At 39.7% G+C, this 23,597-nt stretch overlaps 1 protein-coding gene across 1 annotated transcript in view; it reads left to right on the top strand.

Annotated features, from left to right (window-relative positions):
- Nucleotides 1-23,597, top strand: part of braf (B-Raf proto-oncogene, serine/threonine kinase) — a 319,102-nt gene that overhangs the window by 210,733 nt on the left and 84,772 nt on the right. Inside the window, exon 13 of the mRNA XM_028805204.2 lies at nt 12,785-12,961. Within this exon, the coding sequence (XP_028661037.1) occupies nt 12,785-12,961 (177 nt within the window). The remainder of the gene's footprint in view (nt 1-12,784; nt 12,962-23,597) is intronic.

Genomic DNA, 23,597 nt, shown 5'->3' with positions numbered 1-23,597 from the left:
TGACGCGATATATTTTGATATATATCAAAATACCCGCGCTTCGCAGCGGCGAAGTACCGCTTTAAAATTTTTATTAAGAAGAAAAGTAAACCTTTTTAAACTGAGGGAAAATGAATCAATAATTATTTCTTAAGGATCTCTTTGTATACCATATTGTCAGTTCACCCTTCCGGTTGTAATATGACCAAGCTGTGTGCTGAGCTTACTCTTGAGCATGAAATGTAACGTGGTTTGTGCCCTTCAGAATGAAAACAGCATTTACCTTTTTAATAAAAGGCGAGCTTTTAAGCCTGAGAAATCACCCTGTAAATGCACACGTTTAATTGCACATGTGTTAATATGTATGCTAACACAGTAGTAAAAGACACTCAACGTCATTTACCTTTGTTCCCGTGTCTGATAAAAGGCGAGCTTTTAAGCCTGAGAAATCACCCCGTAAATGCACACGTTTAATTGCACATCTGTTAATATGTATGCTTACACAGTATTAAAAGACACTCAACAATTAACGTCATTTACCTTCGTTCCCGCGTTTGACTCGTGCTGTAAATCTCTTCCTTGTTTTCACTTCACGTGATTACGTAGGAGGCGTAAAACGTGATGACGTGATACGTGACTCCGCCTCCTCCATTAGAGTGTATGGACAAAAAACAGGTTCCAGTTATGACCATTACACATAGAATTTCGAAATGAAACCTGCCTAACTTTTGTAAGTAAGCTGTAAGGAATGAGCCTGCCAAATTTCAGCCTTCTACCTACACGGGAAGTTGGAGAATTAGTGATGAGTCAGTCAGTCAGTCAGTCAGTCAGTGAGTCAGTGAGGGCTTTGCCTTTTATTAGTATAGATTATTGAGAAATACATGGAGACTGCAGTATGAGACTACATGTCTTAAATATGTCATCTGTTTTACAATATAAGCCCAATTGTTTGTTGTCTATGTTCAACATTGCACAGCCCTAGAGTGTGAGTGAATAAAGCCTACTCACAGTTGAAGTTTTGTCTTTATTTCCTCTTGTTCCAGTTACCTGAATACGTGAAGTACATTTACAGTTAGGTCCATAAATATTTTAACACAATCCCTTCATTTCAGGGGCTCAAAAGTAACTGCACAAATTAAATAACTGGAAATAAAATGTTCATTTCTAATACTTTGCTGGCAATGACAGCCTGAAGTCTTGAACTCATGGACATCACCAGATGCTGGGTTTCCTCCTTTTTAATGCTCTGCCAGGCCTTTACTGTAGCGGCTTTCAGTTGCTGTTTGTTTGTGGGCCTTTCTGTCTGAAGTTTTAGTCTTCAACAAGTGAAATGCATGCTCAATTGGGTTAAGATCAGGTGACTGACTTGGCCATTCAAGAATTTCCCACTTCTTTGCTTTAATCAACTCCTGGGTTGCTTTGGCTGTATGTTTTGGGTCATTGTCCATCTGTATCATGAAACGCCGCCCAATCAATTTGTCTGCATTTAGCTGGATTTGAGCAGACAGTATGTCTCTGAACACCTCAGAATTAATTCGGCTGCTTCTGTCCGGTGTCACATCATCAATAAACACTAGTGTCCCAGTGCCACTGGCAGCCATGCACGCCCAAGCCATCACACTGCCTCCACCGTGTTTTACAGATGATGTGGTATGCTTTGGATAATGAGCTGTTCCACGCCTTCTCCATACTTTTTTCTTGCCATCATTCTGGTAGAGGTTGATCTTGGTTTCATCTGTCCAAAGAATGTTTTTCCAGAACTGTGCTGGCTTTTTAAGATGTTCTTTAGCAAAGTCCAATCTGTCCTTTCTATTCTTGAGGCTTATGAGTGGCTTGCACCTTGCAGTGCACCCTCTGTATTTACTTTCATGCAGTCTTTTCTTTATGGTAGACTTGGATATCGATACGCCTACCCCCTGGAGAGTGTTGTTCACTTGGTTGGCTGTTGTGAAGGGCTTTCTCTTCACCATGGAAGTGATTCTGCGATCATCCACCACTGTTGTCTTCTGTGGACGTCCAGGTCTTTTTGCGCTGCTCAGTTCACCAGTGCTTACTTTCTTTCTCAGGATGTACCAAACTGTAGATTTTGCCACTCGTAATATTGTAGCAATTTCTTGGATGGGTTTTTTCTGTTTTCGCAGCTTAAGGATGGCTTCTTTCACCTGCATGGAGAGCTCCTTTGACCGCATGTTGTCTGTTCACAGCAAAATCTTCCACATGTAAGCACCACACCTCAAATCAACTCCAGGCCTTTTATCTGCTTAATTGATAATGACATAACGACGGACTTGCCCACACCTGCCCATGAAATAGCCTTTGAGTCAATTGTCCAATTACTTTTGAGCCCCTGAAATGAAGGGATTGTGTTAAAAAAAATGCTTTATTTGCCTCACATTTTTATGCAGTCGTTTTGTTCACCCCACTGAATTAAAGCTGAAAGTCTGCACTTCAACTGCATCTGAGTTGTTTCATTTAAAATTCATTGTGGTAATGTACAGAACCAAAATTAGAAAAAAGTTGTCTTTGTCCAAATATTTATGGACCTAACTGTATATGCCATTATTTTGTGTCCATTGTTCTTAATATGGTCTGATTGCGTTTAAAAATCTTTGTGGTAAAATTTCAACATAAAAAAAAAAAAATTTGAGCTTAATCACAATTAATTACACAAAGTCATGCAATTAATCACATTTAAACTTTTTGATCGCTTGACAGTACTAATATATATATATATATATATATATATATATATATATATATACACACATATACACAGTATACTGTGCATCCGGAAAGTATTCACAGCGCATCACTTTTTCCACATTTTGTTATGTTACAGCCTTATTCCAAAATGGATTAAATTCATTTTTTTCCTCAGAATTCTACACACAACACCCCATAATGACAATGTGAAAAAAGTTTACTTGAGATTTTTGCAAATTTATTAAAAATAAAAAAATTGTGAAAGCACATGTAACATAAGTATTCACAGCCTTTGCCATGAAGCTCAAAATTGAGCTCAGGTGCATCCTGTTTCCCCTGATCATCCTTGAGATGTTTCTGCAGCTTAATTGGAGTCCACCTGTTGTAAATTCAGTTGATTGGACATGATTTGGAAAGGCACACACCTGTGTATATAAGGTCCCACAGTTGACAGTTCATGTCAGAGCACAAACCAAGCATGAAGTCAAAGGAATTGTCTGTAGACCTCCGAGACAGGATTGTCTCGAGGCAGAAATCTGGGGAAGGTTACAGAAAAATTTCTGCTGCTTTGAAGGTCCCAATGAGAACAGTGGCCTCCATCATCCGTAAGTGGAAGAAGTTCGAAACCACCAGGACTCTTCCTAGAGCTGGCCGGCCATCTAAACTGAGCGATCGGGGGAGAAGGGCCATAGTCAGGGAGGTGACCAAGAACCCGATGGTCACTCTGTCAGAGCTCCAGAGGTCCTCTGTGGAGAGAGGAGAACCTTCCAGAAGGACAACCATCTCTGCAGCAATTCACCAATCAGGCCTGTATGGTAGAGTGGCCAGACGGAAGCCACTCCTTAGTAAAAGGCACATGGCAGCCTGCCTGGAGTTTGCCAAAAGGCACCTGAAGGACTCTCAGACCATGAGAAAGAAAATTCTCTGGTCTGATGAGACAAAGATTGAACTCTTTGGTGTGAATGCCAGGCGTCACGTTTGGAGGAAATCTGGCACCGCTCATCACCAGGCCAATACCATCCCTACAGTGAAGCTTTTGGTGGCAGCATCATGCTGTGGGGATGTTTTTCAGCGGCAGGGACTGGGAGACTAGTCAGGATAAAGGGAAAGATGACTGCAGTAATGTACAGAGACATCCTGGATGAAAACCTGCTCCAGAGCACTCTTGACCTCAGACTGGGGCGACGGTTCATCTTTCAGCAGGACAACGACAATAAGCACACAGCCAAGATATCAAAGGAGTGGCTTCAGGACAACTCTGTGAATGTCCTTGAGTGGCCCAGCCAGAGCCCTGACTTGAATCCGATTGAACATCTCTGGAGAGATCTTAAAATGGCTGTGCACCGATGCTTCCCATCAAACCTGATGGAGCTTGAGAGGTGCTGCAAAGAGGAATGGGCGAAACTGGCCAAGGATAGGTGTGCCCATCTTGTGGCATCATATTCAAAAAGACTTGAGGCTGTAATTGCTGCCAGAGGTGCATTGACAAAGTATTGAGCAAAGGCTGTTAATACTTATGCACGTGTGATTTCTCAGTTTTTTTATTTTTAATAAATTAGCAAAAACCTCAAGTAAACTTTTTTCATGTTGTCATTATGGGGTGTTGTGTGTAGAAGTCTGAGGAAAAAAATGAATTTAATCCATTTTGAAATAAGGCTGTAACATAACAAAATGTGGAAAAAGTGGTGCGCTGTGAATACTTTCCGGATGCATTGTATATAGGCGTGAATTTTAGATTGCACTAATGCTGAAATTGCTTGCTGTTGCATCTTACAGCAATCAATGCCACCCTGTGAAAGTACATGTAACAAAACAAACAGTTCTCTAATGTTAAATGCTGGCGAGCTCTGCCTAAAGTCAAATCAGAAGTAAATGAATTTCATGAAGAGTCAAAAACTTTTATAAGCAGTTTTAGATCTAAAGATAGCTTCCACCATGCACTAAACTTATTTACTTACACTTACAAGTTATAGGAGAAATTTGGTGATTTGGGATAATATTGCACCTTGCCAAAGAACTTCAAGAAAACTATATATATCTTCATTATTCATACAAGAGTTCGGAAAGGACTTTGTTAATCCTTAACACTAGAATCCCTGAAACCTACGAAAAAAACTTGTAATCCTGTGCCACCTTAAATTCTTTCACACCTCTCCTCATCAGCATCTTTTGTTTTACAAATGTGTCTATCAGGACAAGCAGCAAGCATCCTGCTATCTCATTCCTCCACCACCTCAGCTCAACTAAGGCAAAAGGTTCTCCCAGCTCAAAGCTCTTTATCTGCATGTGAAGTGCCTGGAGTTGCATAGGGTTACTAATATATCGTTATTTAAAACACATGCATTTCATGTGTGTTCCGTGTCTGCAACGATCTGTGTAAGTGTAGGATGAAAGGAAATGTAAGGCAAGAAATGCTGAACACATACCTAAAGCAGAAACTTTTTCCATGTTTTACTAATAATGACGTGAAGTGTATAATGTGCGAAGACCAAATTATACACTTACAATTATAAGTCCAAATATCAAATAAACACGTGTGCTTTTGTTCAAGAATATAACCAATGTAAAACAAAAAATCATTCAGTTTACATATTGCTGTCAATGATTTAAAACCCAAGCTCAAATGTCAGTTGACAGAAAGTTGATATGTGTTTTTGAGTGGTGCAGAGGTGAGAACTGCTGCCTTATAATCAAAAGGTTCTAGGTTTGAGTCTGAGCGCTCCACGTTTTTGAGTAGTGAGCTGCTGTTATTTTTATTATAATATAATAAAAGCATACTATAATAAAAACATACAAAAAACTTACACCCGGTGTAAATTTTGGCTACTTGTAAAAGTTATTTTTATTCAGTTTTATTCTGTCTTTGACATTCACGTGGTACAACAAACTTGCCTCTCCCTCTCTGAGTTGATCTCCATTCTTTTCACAAGAGCTGTGATGACCATAGTTGGTGCTGTGGTTGATGCCTGCTCAGATATATTTGTTGTACCGGTAATCAAAGATATGATGTCTTGTTACCGCTATCAGACTATCGTGTGCCATTTGTACTTTAACAACAAAGACACTCGTGCAGAACGTGTGAAAAACAACGGGTTTGCTGCAATTTCAGATATCTGGCAACGTTTTGCTGAGAGCTGCATTTTGATTTACAACACAGGGCAAAGACTTTCCAAGTCTGTGATCATAAAGCTGATGGAGCCATTTCTGGACAAAGGCAGAACCTTAACAACAGACAGCTTCTTCACTGCGCTTTCACTGGCTAATAGACTGCTGCATCGCAACACAACTCTGCTTGGCACAATAAGTAAAATGGGACTTCTACCTGCAGCTAAAGTCACTTCAGGACGCAAGCAACTCTCAACGCTAGTGTTTAGATCTGGCAGTGCCATGCTGACTGTGTATGCGCCTATGTGCAATGCCACTCCTTATTCAGGAAAAGATCCCAGTCGTCCCACAGGAAAAAGACTTTCCTAGACTAAGGTCATAAAGCTTATGTAGCAGTTTCTGGACAAAGGCAGAACTGTAACAACAGTTGCATAAAGTGCGACAGGAGCTTCCACCTGCAGCTAAAGTCACTTCGCCCAAAAAGAAGTCTGTCTGCATTCTCAGCATCATTGCTCGTGTACTGAAGTGACTTTACACATGTGATTTGTCAGCATGCCCTTGTCGATCAAACACAGAAAGCTCTGCAGTCTACTTGTGACTTTACCCTGTAGGAAGATAAGTAAATAAATCAAAGTCAGTAGGTAAATAACATTCGATCTGGCTTTTATATATAGTAAGTAACATATAAATATGTTTTGTGATTTTGTTTATATAAATAAAAAAATCACAAACAGGACTTTACCCTGGCAAGCTCTGTAGGCCCTGCTGTTTCATTGAAGGACATGCGTGTGGCAGATTCACTGGCAGGACCACGCCCAACCTCTTGTTGCATCCAAATGGTGCCATCTTTCGCCTTTATGCCTGGCACAGTTGTGTTGTTCTTATGTGTGAGTAAGTAAGTAGGATATAACAAATTTGAAAAATAAGTGCAAAAAAATATATATACACGATCACTGTAATAACTATTGGTTTTATGAGCAAAATGGGGTCATCAGCTGTCCATTATACCTTTAATGAGTACAAAATCTCAACAAGAGTCAAATGAATGGTGTCACAAAGGCAGTTAACGGTCTTAAAGGTGGCATGTTAGGGATACAGTTGACATACTTTCAGCTTGGTCTAATGACATTATTGGCCAGTGTGTTTTGAGTTAAAAACTGTTCTTCATGGCTGTAATTGTGTTGTTGAATAATGGAAATATATTTGTATTTAAAAAGAAGCAGTGAATCAAGAGCAAATATACATACTCTGAACATTAGGTCAATATTACACAAGTGTTCCAATAAAGAGAATATAAAGATAGATACTTTGTTAATCCCAAGGGGAAATTCACATACTCCAGCAGCACCTTACTGATACAAAAAACAATATTAAATTAAAGATTGATAATAATGCAGGTAAAAACAGACAATAACTTTATATAATGTTAATGTTTACCCCCCGGGTGGAATTGAAGAGTCACATAGTTTGGGGGAGGAACGATCTTCTCAGTCTGTCAGTGGAGCAGGACAGTGACAGCAGTCTGTATAGAGATGAGACTGTTTAGTGGATGCAGTGGATTTTCCATAATTGATAGGAACCTGCTGAGCACCCGTCTCTCTGCCACAGATGTCAAACTGTCTAGCTCCAGGCCAACAATAGAGCCTGCCTTCCTCACCAGTTTGTCCAGGCGTGAGGCGTCTTTCTTCTTAATGCTGCCTCCCCCAGCACACTACCGCGTAGAAGAGGGCGCTCGCCACAACCGTCTGATAGAACATCTGCAGCATCTTATTGCAGATGTTGAAGGACGCCAGCCTTCTAAGGAAGTATAACCGGCTCTGTCCTTTCTTACACAGAGCATCAGTATTGGCAGTCCAGTCTAATTTATCATCCAGCTGCACTCCCATGTATTTATAGGTCTGCACCATCTGCACACAGTCACCTCTGATGATCATGGGGTCCATGAGGGGTCTGGACCTCCTAAAATCCACCACCAGCTCCTTGGTTTTGCTGGTGTTCAGGTGTAGGTGGTTTGAGTCGCACCATTTAACAAAGTCATTGACTAGGTCCCTATACTGCTCCTCCTGCCCACTCCTGATGCAGCCCACAATAGCAGTGTCATCAGCGAACTTTTGCACATGGCAGGACTCCGAGTTGTGTTGGAAGTCCGACGTATATAGGCTGAACAGGATCGGAGAAAGTACAGTCCCTTGTGGCGCCACAATGTCAGACGTGCAGTTCCCAAGACGCACATACTGAGGTCTGTCTTTAAGATAGTCCACGATCCATGCCACCAGGTATGAATCTACTCCCATCTCTGTCAGCTTGTCCCTAAGCAGCAGAGGTTGGATTGTTTTGAAGGCGCTAGAGAAGTCTAGAAACATAATTCTTACAGCACCACTGCCTCTGTCCAAGTGAGAAAGGGATCGATGTAGCATATAGATGATGGCATCCTCCGCTCCCACCTTCTCCTGATATGCAAACTGCAGAGGGTTGAGGGCGTGTTGAACCTGTGGCCTCAGGTGGTGAAGCAGCAGCCTCTCCATGGTCTTCATCACATGTGATGTCAGAGCAACAGGCCGGAAGTCATTCAGCTCACTAGGACGTGATACCTTTGGGACTGGGGTGATGCAAGATGTTTTCCAAAGCCTCGGGACTCTCCCCTGTTCCAGGCTCAGGTTGAAGATGCGCTGTAGAGGACCCCCCAGCTCCGATGCACAGACCTTCAGCAGTCGTGGCAATACTCCATCTGGACCCGCTGCTTTGCTGGCACGAAGTCTCCTCAGCTCTCTAATCACTTGCGCTGTTGTAATTATTTGTGGGGATGTCTCTCCTATGCTGGTATCAGCAGAAGGATGTGTGGAGGGTGCAGTACTCCGAGGTGAGAGTGAGAGTGGGTTAGGGTGGTCAAATCTGTTAAAGAAGTTGTTCATTTGGTTTAATAATCCTTAATAAAAAAATAATAATAAATAATCCCTAGACAGTTACTGTAAAATTATGTAAAGCTATAATTCATGTGAGAGAGAGTTAGAGATTTTTATTCTTTTTTTTTTTAAGAGAAAGGATTGTACTGTTTTTATAAAGAAAACTTTGGAAAAAATAGAGAAAGTGCTTGCCTCACCACAATAACACACAATAGCTCTTCCCAATATTACGTAAAGTCCATTACTTGACCAAAACTAGCTGTCATTATTTCACACCCTTTGCAGGTATCTGAAACTTATTCATTGATCAGTTCCCATCATTTAATTAGAAACTAGGAGGAACCACACATGATATACTAGGCCATTGTTTGTTTTTATCTTATTTATTTGTTTATTTGATTGTTTTGTTTGTTTTTGGAGCTTCTGTAAATTTTAATTTCCCCTTGGGGACAAATAGAGTGCTGTCTATCTGTCTATCTGATCATTAGCCTTATTTAAACCAGAGGAGTAAATAGTCTTGAGTTTGAAAATCCAATGAGCTTCTCTATAGAGAAGGTTATTGTAATCCACCTGACAAGAGTGTGGCTTCACAATTTCTAGATCTGTGTACAGTGATCCCCCGCCTATCGCGGAAGTTACGTTCCAGACCCACGCGTGACAGGTTAAAATCCGCGATATAGAAAGACCATATAAATAAACATTTTTTTATAGTTTAAGCCTTAAAATACCCATCCCACACGCTTTAAACACATGTAAACTTTGTAAATCATATGATATGTGGATGTCGGGCTAAGGATGTGAGTAACATATCTCTCTTATAAAACATTTTAACGTCACGCAAGACAAGGTAGTGAGACTGAAGGACAGCTGCTGTACAGGCTTTTGAATTTAAACCCAGGGGGTGGGCAAGGGAAGCGAGCAGGGGGCGGGGCCCCTTGTAATAATAATAGTATTAATAAATCCGCAATGTAGCGGGATAACTGAACCACGATATAGCGAGGGATCACTGTACTTTAAATCATATTGTTGTCCCATAATGAAATGATTAACAGAGTGTTTTATCAAATGCTTTCCCAACATAAAATAGCAGGCAGAGACATTGAAATAAATAAATGACCCCTTTTGTACTGCAATCGGATCTGTAAGTAAGCAGTATTGTACCTGATTTGGTGTGAAAACTATTACCCTTAAGTATATTTACACATATGAGGTTACATTGAGGTAAAAGGAAAGGATGTGTGTAAGTGTTTAACTAAACAATCTTTATTATTGCAACCTTAAGAAAAAGCTAACAACAGTGGTTCAGAAAACACGGGATTTTAATGTAGAATATGCTAGTGTTTTGATATGCAACGAAAGTGATTAGCATACTTTGAGAAAGTGAGATTACATACAGTTCTTTGGTTGACTATTTTCACATGTGGGTCAGTAGTAAACCTCTGTTAATAAATAATGATTGTTTGTTAGTCATATTCGCAGATCTTTTAGAGTTACACCTTTGTAAAACAATTTCCTTCATGTCCTGGTCTGACCATATAAAATCTTGCTAGTCAGAACAATTACAGCATAATAGGAAAAACTGAGAGAGTGGTAAAAGTATTATTTAATGATTTTGGGTATAAACTGGAAAGCATGGAGTAAAGTGTTCCAATCTATAGTTTTCTATACAGTAATCCCTCCTCCATCGTGGGGGTTGCGTTCCAGAGTCACCCGCGAAATAAGAAAATCCGCGAAGTAGAAACCATATGTTTATATGGTTATTTTTATATTGTCATGCTTGGGTCACAGATTTGCTCAGAAACACAGGAGGTTGTAGAGAGACAGGAACGTTATTCAAACACTGCAAACAAACATTTGTCTTTTTTTCAAAAGTTTAAACTGTGCTCCATGACAAGACAGAGATGACAGTTCTGTCTCACAATTAAATGCAAACATGTCTTCCTCTTCAAAGGAGTGCGTATCAGGAGCACAGAATGTCACATAGATAGAGAAAACAATCTCTAGCAAACAAATCAATAGGGCTGTTTGGCTTTTAAGTATGCGAAGCACCGCGGCACAAAGCTGTTGAAGGCGGCAGCACACACCCCCTCCGTCAGGAGCAGGGGGAGAGAGAGAGAGATAGAGAGAGACAGAGTTTGTTTTTCAGTCAAAAATCAATATGTGCCCTTCGAGCTTTTAAGTATGCGAAGCACCGTGCAGCATGTCGTTTCAGGAAGCAGCTGCACAAAAGATAGCAACGTCAAGATAATCTTTCAGCATTTTTAGATGAGCGTCCGTATCGTCTAGGTGTGCGAACAGCCCCCCTGCTCAATCCCCATACGTCAGGATCAGAGAAAGTCAGCGCAAGAGAGACAGAGAAAAGTAAGCAATCTAGCTTCTCAGCCATCTGCCAATAGCGTCCCTTGTATGAAATCAACTGGGCAAACCAACTGAGGAAGCATGTACCAGAAATTAACACTAGAATTACCAGAGCCTACGAAAAAACTCGTATATCCGGCCCACCTTAAATCGCTTCTTAAATCCGTTCACACCTCTCCACCAGCATCCTTTGTCCTCTAAATGTGCTGATAAAAGACAAGCTGCCAGCAGCCGGCTATTCCATCCCCCCACCGACTTAGAACGTGAGCGAAGTTTTCCCAGCTCACGCCTTGATTGATTATGTGGGAGTGAAGTGGAGTTTTACAGTGGAAATAAGAGATCATTATTCTAAAGTAATCTGTGTAAACACATTGTTAAAACAGAAACTTTTTCATATTTTAGTAATAAATGTTACAAAATGTAGTAGGCATAAACTATAGAATATATAAAGCCCGAGTTCCAAAGATCAAATAAACACTTTCACAAAAGCTTCAAGAATGATTCAACAGCTTCTGTGGCGTAGCGCGCTAAGATTTGCCTCTTAGCGCAGAGCAGCCTTTCCTTGCCTCACAGACCTGAGTTTGATTCCCCGCTGGGGATGAAGTGTTGCTTTTTTTTTCTTTTCTTTTAAACCTCAAACGGACATAAAATTTATACATTGGTATGCACTGTCAGTTACTGAGATCGTTATATTTTCATGTGGGATGCTCCTTTTCAAATATTTTTTTAACAATTGAGACTGCAATTAACAGGAACAACTGTCCTTATAACTTATTTTTAAGATCCATAACACACAGACAGACAGAGCACTGCGTAATAGAAGTCACTAGATATATAAATAAACAGGGAAGCCACGTGTACTGAAAGAAAAAAAGAACAACATGTGCGTTGTCCCTGACTCTCTAAGTAAGATCAGGGAAGGGGTGATGTTAGAGCGCCTGCGCTTATTCAGTGCAGCTGGGACAACATGACTTTTATTATGCTGTACTGTACAAGAGAAATGCAACAAAACCTTTCCTCGAGTTTTCTGTCAGACTTTTATGTAATTTTCTGAGAACCCATAAGCATCACCCAGGCAAGAAACTCACACTTCTGTAACTAGACTATGCCCAAAAACCTCCCTTTGTTTGATCAAATCTTTAAAAGAAATGGTGGCTCAAGGGTGCATTGTTTGGTGGAGAAGAGATTTATGCTTCTGGCTCACAGTACTTAACCTGCTTATAATCAAGTTTAATGCAATTGTACAGTGAAGGGTCTGGATCTGGAAAATACTCTTTGTTGAGAGATCTTAAGTCCTAGAAAACGCATCACCATCCTTAATAATTAAAACTGCTAATAGAGTGATGATGTGTACCGTGTTGTATGAAGTACATATTGATAAAGGATAGTTTTTACCTTAAAGTTCCTTAATCAACCACCTTTGAGTATTGATTCATCATTAGTTTGAAAACAGAGTGGACAGGTGAAAAGTTAACAACAAACGTTGCTAGGCTTATAGTCAGGCTTTGTATAAATTCTCCTAATATTCTTATCCATAGTGCCTGATGTCTTTGTCTCATCAAATTAAAGACGAAAAGTTATGGTTCCAAACCCTGTTCAAGCTGTCTTACTAACACTGACCTTTATGGTATTTGAGCAAAGAGGCATACTCTAAAAGAGGAGAGCTGTAGGAGTTATTTTGTCAAGCATTTTTTTTTTTTGTATCTAAGAAAATTTTTTCTTGTTTACCATTTCAGGAAAACTCGGCATGTCAACATTCTTCTATTTATGGGGTATACAACAAAGCCACAGCTAGCCATTGTTACTCAGTGGTGTGAAGGATCAAGTCTTTACCACCACCTGCACATCATTGAAACAAAGTTTGAGATGATCAAACTAATTGATATTGCACGACAAACTGCACAAGGAATGGAGTGAGTATAATGTTTTAAATTTGGATTTTGCTCAGTTTTAACGTTTGTAAATTTTTCTTTTATTTTTCTTAATTAACCATTTAACCAGTTAAAACCATTCTAATGAAAGCCCTTATTTCTACTATAAAGTTATTTACCACTATATTAACCAAGAATGTTCATTTAACATTTAGCAAACAGTCATTTTAATGCATATCTACAGTATCTAATTTTAGTAAAGAAACCAAATTCTAGCTTGGATTACCATCATTGAAAGGGTCCAATTTATGGTGCAGAAAAGTATTTCTGAGCTGTTCGCGTGCAACCCAAAATTGGGTAATGACAGACTTGCTACTGGTAGTTCCATGTCTGTAGTAAATCCAGAAGAAAGCAATGGTGGAATTCATGGATGTTAGCTTTATTTATGTGATGACAATTTATGTGGTGAATCATCTTAGAGTGAATTATTGTTTTTGATCAACCTTAGTAATATTAGGGTAACGTGGTGGCTCTGAGGCTAGGGATCTGCACTGGCAATGGGAAGGTTACCGGTTTGAATCCCTTATATGCCAGAAGTGACTCTACTCCATTGGGATCTTAACACCAGAATCCCTGAAGAATGCGATAAAAGTCGTAATGCCGTGCTGCCTTAAATTCCTTTGCACCTCTTCATCAGCATCTTTGTTTTACAGGTGTGTCAATCAGCACAAGCAGCAAGCAGCCTGCTATCCTATCCCCCACCAATGCAGCGAAGGTTCTCCCAGCTCAAGGCTGTGTATATGGGTGTGAGGTGTCTGGAGTTGTATAGGGTAAATAATATATTGTTATTTGGAATACATATATTTCATGTGTGTTCCGTACAACGATCTGGACAAATGTAGGATGACAGGAAATGCGAGGCAAGAAGTGTTGTATACTTAATTAAACACAAATCTAAAAAAACTTTTTTCATGTTATAGTAGTGCTGGGCGGTATACCGGTTCATACCGAAAACCGTTTTTTATTTTTTTTATGATATGGCTTTTTCTTATACCGCAACACCAGTTTAAATTGCCTAAACGACGTTCGGAACGTGGCGCAGCGGGAAACTGTTCAAGTGGGGACCTTTTACACTGCTGCACCGCTAAACACAGATTTGTTGCACTAAGGCTCTTTTTCACTGCTACACCACCAAATAGGTAGCATTCTGAAACTGAAGCCGACGATAAAGTTGAACATGATGAACAGAAGAACTTTTGCCGAAAAAAAGGAGTCACGTCCGTCGCCTGGAGATACTTTAGTTTTAAAAGGTCAGATGTGTAAATACTGTTTCTATACTACTGGATAATACTGCAAGCCAAGTTGTACTTGTTGTATTTGTTTTCAATACAGTGTAATGTACCTGGGTACTGTGTAATAGTGTGACGACATGTTGACTTTATTCTCGACATTTCTACTTTATTCTCGCCGTTTATGTCAAGGTTAAAGTCGACATGTTGACTTTATTCTCGTAATTTGTCATTAAAGTAGAACATCGTAAACTAAACTTCATTGTAAAATGAATATTTAATTTACTAGATTTTCTCAAACCCCGTCATAAGTTATATAGCACATTGCTTGTGTTAAGTGATTCTTAAACTGACTTCTTCTTGCACTAAGAGGAGGCGCCGGCAGCGATCGCCGCACAGAATACATTCACTTCATGATCTTCCTGCTCTCTGAACATTTAGAATGCTAAGATAAATACTTAATATAATTTTCATGGTGAAATGCATTAAAGCATGCATTAATCATATGGGGGCACGGCGGCATGTTTTTCTGGTGGATTTACTCGGCGTGCTTCAGTTTCCTTTCAAAGTCATGTAGGATGTGGGGTTTTGTTGTGCTATATTGACCCTGCTAGTGTATGTTTTGCTTGTATTCATCCTGCGATGTGCTGGCAACTCGTTCAGAGATGGGCTCAACTCTGAATGGATGGCATAATTAAACGTGTATAACGAAGATATTTTTAAAGTTCTGAACTCTCCGTGGGCTAAGTTTATAACTAGTTTTAATTTCACAAAGACGTTTATCGTGTGGTGATTGGTTATGTGGTGAAAGAATGGTAATGGTAAAGATAGCCCGCTCAGAAGAACATGCATTGAATTCTGTGTTCGTGTCTCCGACCAGCAGATCACAAACCCAACATTTACACAATATTTAAGTTAAACCTGTGCGATAGCTATTCATACATCCAGTTTTTTGGAGCCTCGTCACACCTGCCATAAAGTTCTCTACACTGAACATACACCTGGGGACCGCTTACTGCGAGGGAGCAGCACTACCGCCTCACTACCGTGCATGTGTAATACCTGCTTTAATGCATTTCATCATGAAAATGATATCACAGTATTTATCTTAGCATTCTAAATTTTCAGAGAGCAGGAATATCATGAAGTGAATGGATTCTGTATGGTGATCGCTTTCTTCTCTTAGTGCGGAGGAAGTCAGTTTAAGAAGCGTAGTGATTAACCACTGGGTCGGGGAACATAACACAAAGCATTTAATGTGCTGCATTAATTTATGACGGGGTAAATTAAGTAATTGATTAAACATTGATTTTAGGAAGAAGTTTAGTTTATGACATTCTACTTTAATTATGAAGTAAACTATGAGAATAAAGTGGAAATGTCAACTTTAATCTCAACATAAACGGCGAGAATAAAGTGGAAATGTCGACTTTAATCTCGACATAAATGGCGAGAATAAAGTGGAAAAGTTGACTTTGTTCTCGACATATAGTTTGTTTTTTTCTTCCCAGTATAGCTTAGCTTGAAGCAAGGTCCATATTAATGCAGTTTGCCTAAATGATGGTTCAGTTGGTAAAGATGTCATCACCAAGTTGCACTTGTTTTATTTTATTTTAATTTTGTGAATACTGTGTAATGCACCTGGGCTTGAAGTCTTGAAGTAATAGTGCAACTATCAGTAATAATACTATTATTTATTTTATTGTTATTATTTATTAGTTTAAATATTATGCAGTTTAATGATGATAAAGTTGTTTAAAAGGTCACTTTAACGTGTCAGTGGACAGAGATTGTTAACATTAACAGAAAGTGTAGTTGGTTTACAAAAAATATTTACTATTTATTCCTTTTCTAAGACATATTCGGTGCAATACAATTTTTGACAAGCACTTCTGGATATTTTACTAAGTCTAAATGCCTCTTTGTATGGTTGAAAATGTGTTGTCAAAATTATAGTTTGTTTTTGCAAAATTTGTTCAATAAAAAGGTTCTATATTGCATCTGCATCTGTCATGCAATGTGATACCTTCTCCATTAGTGCCACCCCCTTGAAAACTATCACTTTATGGGGCAATGCAAAACTGTATTAATACTTGTGTGCACATTAAAATGTTTTTTTTGTACAATGTACTCATGCATGGGGAAAAAAATACCGTCGAATACCGTGAAACCGGGATCATTTAGAAAAATACCGTGATATAGAATTTTGGTCATACCGCCCACCCCTATGTTATAGTAATAATTGACAAAATGCTGATGTGAAGTGTATAATGTGTGAAAACCAAAGCCCAAATATCAATTGCATGGCTGGTTTAGCAGTAAGAACAACTGCTTCTAAATCAAGAAGCTGCGGGTTTAATCCCGGCTCTTTCCCGTATTCATCGTTTTGACTAGTGAACTGCTATTATTATTACTATTACATGATAAAAACATACATTTGATTTGAGTCTATAACAGTCAGTGTAAAGTTTTGCTACTTGTAAAAGATATCGCTGAAGGGATATAAGCAGACACACAAACACTGGTGAATCAAGTCTTCTTGGTATCTTGTTGTTACTTGAACTTTTTTATATTCAGTTTTATTCTTAAATAAAAGCACACTTGTTTTGTTGTGCCTTTGCAAAAGTGTTTATTTTATATTCCAGTTACTACTTGAATGATATCAAATCTGTCTCTGCCTCTCTCGTGCACGCACACACACACCCATGCATGAAAATGCAATTATTTGAAAACGCTATGTCTTTTGAACATGTTTCTTTTTCCAGTCTTGCCCAATCTCTGTGTTAAGGTGCATGATACTGAGAATGCAGACAGACTTCTTCTTTCTCAGCATATACACCGTTAGCATGGCACTTCCAGATCTAAACACTAGCGTGGAGAATCATTTGTGTACTAAAGTGACTTTAGTTGCAGATGGAAGTTCACATCCCACTTTATGGTGCCAAGCAGCGTTGTGTTGTGGTGCAGCAGTCTTCTAGCCAGCGAAAGAGACATGAAGAAATTGTCTGTTGTTACAGTTCTGCCTTCGTCCGGAAATGGCTTTATGACCACAATCTCAGAAAGTCTTTCTCCTGTGGGACAACTGGGATATTTTCCTAAATAAGGAGTAGCATTGCACAGGTACAGTGGAACCTTGGGTCACGAACATCTCGGACCACGTACAAATTGGGTTATGACCAAAAAGTTCGGCAAACTTTTGCATCTGTTCATGACCACACACTCGGGTGACGAACAAGCCAGTTTCCCTTCTGGTTCGTCCGCACGTGTTCAGTTTCTCCCTGTGTATTCCCTGTGCAGCGAGCGAGAGAGAGAGAGAGAGAGCACGAGAGCACAAGAGAGAGAGAGAGCACAAGAGCGAGAGAGAGAGAGAGAGAGAGAGCACAAGAGAGAGAGCACAAGAGCGAGAGAGAGAGAGCACAAGAGCGAGAGAGAGCACAAGAGCGAGAGAGAGAGAGAGAGAGAGAGCACGAGAGTGAGAGGGAGCACGAGAGAGAGAGAGCACGTGAGAGAGCCCAAGCAGTAGAAGTAAACATTACAGAAGAAGTAAGTAAACATTTTGTTTACTGTTACACTGTGCATTTTATGGTATAATTAACTATTTTTGTGCTTAAAAATCTTTAAAAAATATATATATATTTACATACAGCTCGTACGGTCTGGAACGGATTAACACTAGAATTACCAGAGCCTATGAAAAAACTCGTAAATCCGTCCCACCTTAAATCGCGTCTTAAATCCGTTTGCACCTCTCCGCTAGAGTCCTTTGTCATCTAAATGTGCTGATAAACAAAAGCTACTAGCAGCCAGCTATTCCATCCCCCCACCGACTTAGAACGAATTTCTCCTAGCTCATGCCTTGCCTTGATTTGATTATGTGGGATTGAAGTGGAGTTTTAGAGTGGAAATAATATAGTGTTATTTGGAATACACGCATTTCATGTGTGTTCCGTTCCGTTCAGTAGTCTGTGCAAACACATTTTTAAAACAGAAACGTTTTTCATATTCTAATAGTAAATCACAAAATGTAGGCATAAACTATATAACGTATGAAGCCTGAAGATATCCATATATCAAAGAAACACTTTCACAAAAGGTACAAATAAGAGAACACGTGCGCTGTTATTCAAAAATATAACTGCACAAAAAAAAAAGCCGCGTTACCATGCCACATTGAAACTCTTACTGCAGCCGCCGCGGTGGCGTAATGGTATCAGCTCCTGACTGGGAATCAGAGGGTGGCGAGTTCGATCCCGCACGGCTCCACTTCGAGAAGTGAACTGCTCTTATTCTTACAATTTTAGAATAACAACATAAATTTGATTTCAGTCTGTAACAGCCGGTGTAACTTATGATACTGGTAAACGTTAGCTTTTTTTTTTTTTTTTTTTAATTCACTTTTCATTCTCGCAGTCGCATTCAGAATCAATCCATACAACCCCATCTGACATAAAGACGCGCTATAGGTCTGCAGTGTACCACGATGCATACTACGGGATCGAACTCGTGTCAATGTGGCATGGTAATGCGGCTTTTTTTTTGTGCAGTTATATTTTTGAATAACAGCGCACGTGTTCTCTTATTTGTACCTTTTGTGAAAGTGTTTCTTTGATATATGGACTTCAGGCTTCATACGTTATATAGTTTATGCCTACATTTTGTGATTTACTATTAGAATATGAAAAACGTTTCTGTTTTAAAAATGTGTTTGCACAGACTACTGAACGGAACGGAACACACATGAAATGCGTGTATTCCAAATAACACTATATTATTTCCACTCTAAAACTCCACTTCAATCCCACATAATCAAATCAAGGCAAGGCATGAGCTAGGAGAAATTCGTTCTAAGTCGGTGGGGGGATGGAATAGCTGGCTGCTAGTAGCTTTTGTTTATCAGCACATTTAGATGACAAAGGACTCTAGCGGAAAGGTGCAAACGGATTTAAGACGCAATTTAAGGTGGGACGGATTTACGAGTTTTTTCGTAGGCTCTGGTAATTCTACTGTTAATTGTATTTACATACAATCCTATGGGGGAAATTACTTCGGGTTGGAATGAATTGCGGTCATGACCCGAGGTTCCACTGTACTTTGTCTCCAAATCTGCCGCAATCGAAAACTTTATGCCAAATTTGTGAGGCTTGGTTGAGATATATTGTAAGAAAGGACAACAGGCCTTGGTTGTAAGCAGGTGCTGTTCAACAGTAATATGTTGCCCTGGGTTGTAACTCAAAACACAGTTCTCAACAAAACGTTGCCACATGTCTGAGATCACAGCAAATGTTTTTCACACGTTCTGCATGGGTGTCTTTATTGTCAAAGCGCAAATGCCGCATGATAATCTGACAGCAGTCACCGTATCTTTGATTGCCGGTCCAGCAAATAGTTCTGAGCAGGCATCAACCATAACAACAACTGTGGTCATCACTGCTTTTGTAAAAATAATGGAGATAAAAGCCATCAACTCAGAGAGGGAGAGGCAAGTTTGTTGTACCACGTGAACATGACTGAGAGAATAAAACTGAATACAGTAATCCCTCCTCCATCATGGGGGTTGCGTTCCAGAGCCACCCGCGAAATAAGAAAATCCGCGAAGTAGAAACCATATGTTTATATGGTTATTTTTATATTGTCATGCTTGGGTCACAGATTTGCGCAGAAACACAGGAGGTTGTAGAGAGACAGGGACGTTATTCAAATACTGCAAACAAACATTTGTCTCTTTTTCAAAAGTTTAAACTGTGCTCCATGACAAGACAGAGATGACAGTTCAGTCTCACAATTAAAAGAATGCAAACATATCTTCCTCTTCAAAGGAGCAAACAAATCAATAGGGCTGTTTGCTTTTAAGTATGCGAAGCACCGCAGCATAAAGCTGTTGAAGGCGGCAGCTCACACCCCCTCCGTCAGGAGCAGAGAGAGACAGATAAAAAAAATCAATACGTGCCCTTTGTGCTTTTAAGTATGCGAAGCATGTGCAGCATGTCGCTTCACGAAGCAGCTGCACAGAAGGTAGCCAACGTGAAGATAATCTTTCAACATTTTCAGACGAGCGTCCGTATCGTCTAGGTGTGCGAACAGCCCCCCTGCTCAATCCCCCTACGTCAGGATCAGAAAAGGTCAGCGCAAGAGAGAGATAGAGAGAGAAAAGTACGTTGGGTAGCTTCTCAGCCATCTGCCAGTAGCGTCCCTTGTATGAAATCAACTAGGCAAACCAACTGAGGAAGCATGTACCAGAAATTAAAAGACCCATTGTCCACAGAAATCCGCGAACCAGCAGAAAATCCGCGATATATATTTAAATATGTTTACATATAAAATCCATGATAGAGTGAAGCCGCGAAAGGGGAAGCGCGATATAGCGAGGGATCACTGTAATAAAAAAAAAAACGCAAACTTTTACAAGTAGCAAAAATTTACAACGGTTGTTGCAGACTCAAATGTATGTTTTTGTTATATAAGCGTATGTTGGTAACAATAATAGCAGCTCACTAGTCAAAACGGAAAATACAAGAAAGACATGGGATCGAACCTGCAACCTCTTGATTTAGAAGAAGCCGTTCTTACGTTCTTGCCTCTAAACCAGCCATGCGATTGATAAATGGGGTTTGGTTTTTATATATTAAGAGCAACATGTAAATTGAATAATTTCTTTTTCTTTGGTTATATTCTTAAATAAAGGTGCACTTGTTTTGTAATACCTTTTGTAAAAGTAATTATTTGATATTTGGACTTCAGTCTTTATACATTATACACTTCACATCAACATTTTATCAATTATTACTATAACATGAAAAAGTTTCTGTTTTATTTATGTGTTCAACATTTCTTGCCTCTCATTTCATGTCATCCTACATTTATCCCGATCGTTGTAGACATGGAACATACATGAAATGTCTGTATTCCAAATAACAATACATTATTTACTCAACAATTCCAAACACCTAACTCCCAGATCAACAGACTTCAGCTGGGAGAACTTTGTGTCTGACTTCAGCTGTGTCGGTGGAGGGGATGGGATAACAGGATGCTTGCTGCTTGTGCTGATTGACACATTGCAAAACAAAGATTCTGATGAAGGGTTGCAAAGGAATTTAAGGTGGCCCGGCATTACGACTTTTTCGTAGGCTTCAGGGATTCTAGTGTTAAGCAAGGCCTTTAACCTGCAATTGCTTTAAATTGGCACTTTTTCAGTGTGTCTTTTTGTGCTTAATTTTTACATAAGGTTCGTTTGTAAGACTGTGGATTGATTTAGAATATTCTAATCTATAACATGACTTTTTGTACTGACGTGTAAAAACAGTGTGATGGCCCAGGTGTTCCAATAGTCATGTCTAAGGATGACATGAGCAATGATGACACAAACAACAAGAGTAGGCAAGATGCTTGGTGCTGTAATGCAATCTAAACAATAAATTGTCCAAAGTGCAGTGCAAAATCTTCACATAAATAAATCAATAAATAATCCATATAATTATCTGCGGAGGTTAAAACATTAAAGAAATAAATCTGCACAGGCTAAAATATACAGGATCTGTCCCTTGAAAACCATTATGAGCCTTTGTGCTCTTTTATAAAACAGTTATCTCTGCAGCTTACCTTTCAGGTCTTCTCTGCAACAGGAGATTTCCATCGACAGGCACAGTCATCCCTCATCTGGCTAGTGTCCCTCACTGCCCTCTTTTGGCATACTTGGGGACTCTGAGACCTGTTCCTTTTCCCCATCGTCATTCCCCCATGTCAGCAGGAGAACATTTCGACTAGTTGGTTGTTGCTGCTCCTAGGGTGCTCAGCAGGAGCGACCCTACCTCTTCAAGCACTGTCTACTCATTCTTTTCGGGGTTATTCCTGACAACCTCTCCATACAGTCCCCTATCCTAACATTCCTCCTTTGTCTACTTTTCATTTTCATTTTAACCTTCAGTCTTCATGATGATTCTCCTTTTTTGGTATTCCTCTCAGGCTCCTTTATATACTAATAAGGGTGCAGGTGTGCTGATTACAGTTCCCAGCGCACATATGAGGCAGTTGGCTGAACCGCATTCATTTATACTTGAATGCACGATCAGCTGATCACCCCATCAACACCTTGGAGCCGCTCCACCACACTATAACATACACCTACACTCATCCAGAGGCTTTGCGCACTGTTATTAATTAAAACAAAACGTACATTGTCACAGACCCTAAATGTGTCCTACTACAAACTGGATATTTTACATTTTGTTGCTCCTTCACAAGATAAATGGATTCCACTTCATAACATTTTATGTAAATCTCCCAAAACTGCAGAATCTCAAGTTCAGATCCTATAATGGCCTGTGGTTTGCGTAGTATTCCATGTATGTATGTGATTTTTTCATGGTAGTCTGAGTTTCCTCTCAAATCATCAAAAAAGTGCTCATCAGTTTAGTTTCTGTCCCTTAGTATGCCCAATCCTCATGACAAATGATTGGAATACTTGTAAAAACTACGCTAAATTGTTCATAGAAGTTATAACTATTTTCATTTTGTTATGGAAATGTTGACTCTGTCACTCCAAACAAAGTCATGAATTCCTGTGATTTAGACATTTTTGATGAGTATCTGTCTGCATTATTAACACAAGTGCTGTATCTAAATAAAATAAAGCCTAAACAGGAATGTAAAATGATGACGTAATAAACTAAATATTAACAGCCATTTGTTATACTGTATGTGATTGAGAAGATAAAATTCAGTCTTCTTTCTTCTTCTTCTTTCAGCTGCTCCCGTTAGGGGTCGCCACAGCAGATCATCTTCTTCCATATCTTTCTGTCCTCTGCATCTTGTTCTGTTACACCCATCACCTGCATGTCCTCTCTCACCCACATCCATAAACCTTCGCTTAGGCCTTCCTCTTTTCCTCTTCCCTGGCAGCACTATCCTTAGCATCCTTCTCCCAATATACCCAGCATCTCTCCTCTGCACATGTCCAAACCAATGCAATCTCACCTCTCTGACTTTATCTCCCAACCGTCCAACTTGAGCTGACCCTCTAATGTACTCATTTCTAATCCTGTTCATCCTCGTCACGCCCAATGCAAATCTTAGCATCTTTAACTCTGCCATCACCAACTCTGTCTCCTGCTTTCTGGTCAGTGCCACTGTCTCCAACCCATATAACATAGCTGGTCTCACTACCGTCCTGTAGACCTTCCCTTTCACTCTTGCTGATACCCATCTGTCACAAATTACTCCTAACACTCTTCTCCACCCATTCCACCCTCCCTGCATTCTCTTTTTCACCTCTCTTCCACAATCCCCATTACTCTGTACTGTTGATCCCAAGTATTTAAACTCATCCACCTTCGCCAACTCTACTCCCTGCATCCTCACCATTTCACTGACCTCCCTCTCATTTACACACA

The sequence above is a fragment of the Erpetoichthys calabaricus genome, chromosome 1 (assembly GCF_900747795.2).
Source record: "Erpetoichthys calabaricus chromosome 1, fErpCal1.3, whole genome shotgun sequence".
NCBI lineage: Eukaryota > Metazoa > Chordata > Cladistia > Polypteriformes > Polypteridae > Erpetoichthys > Erpetoichthys calabaricus.
This window is presented reverse-complemented; position numbering and strand designations above follow the sequence as displayed.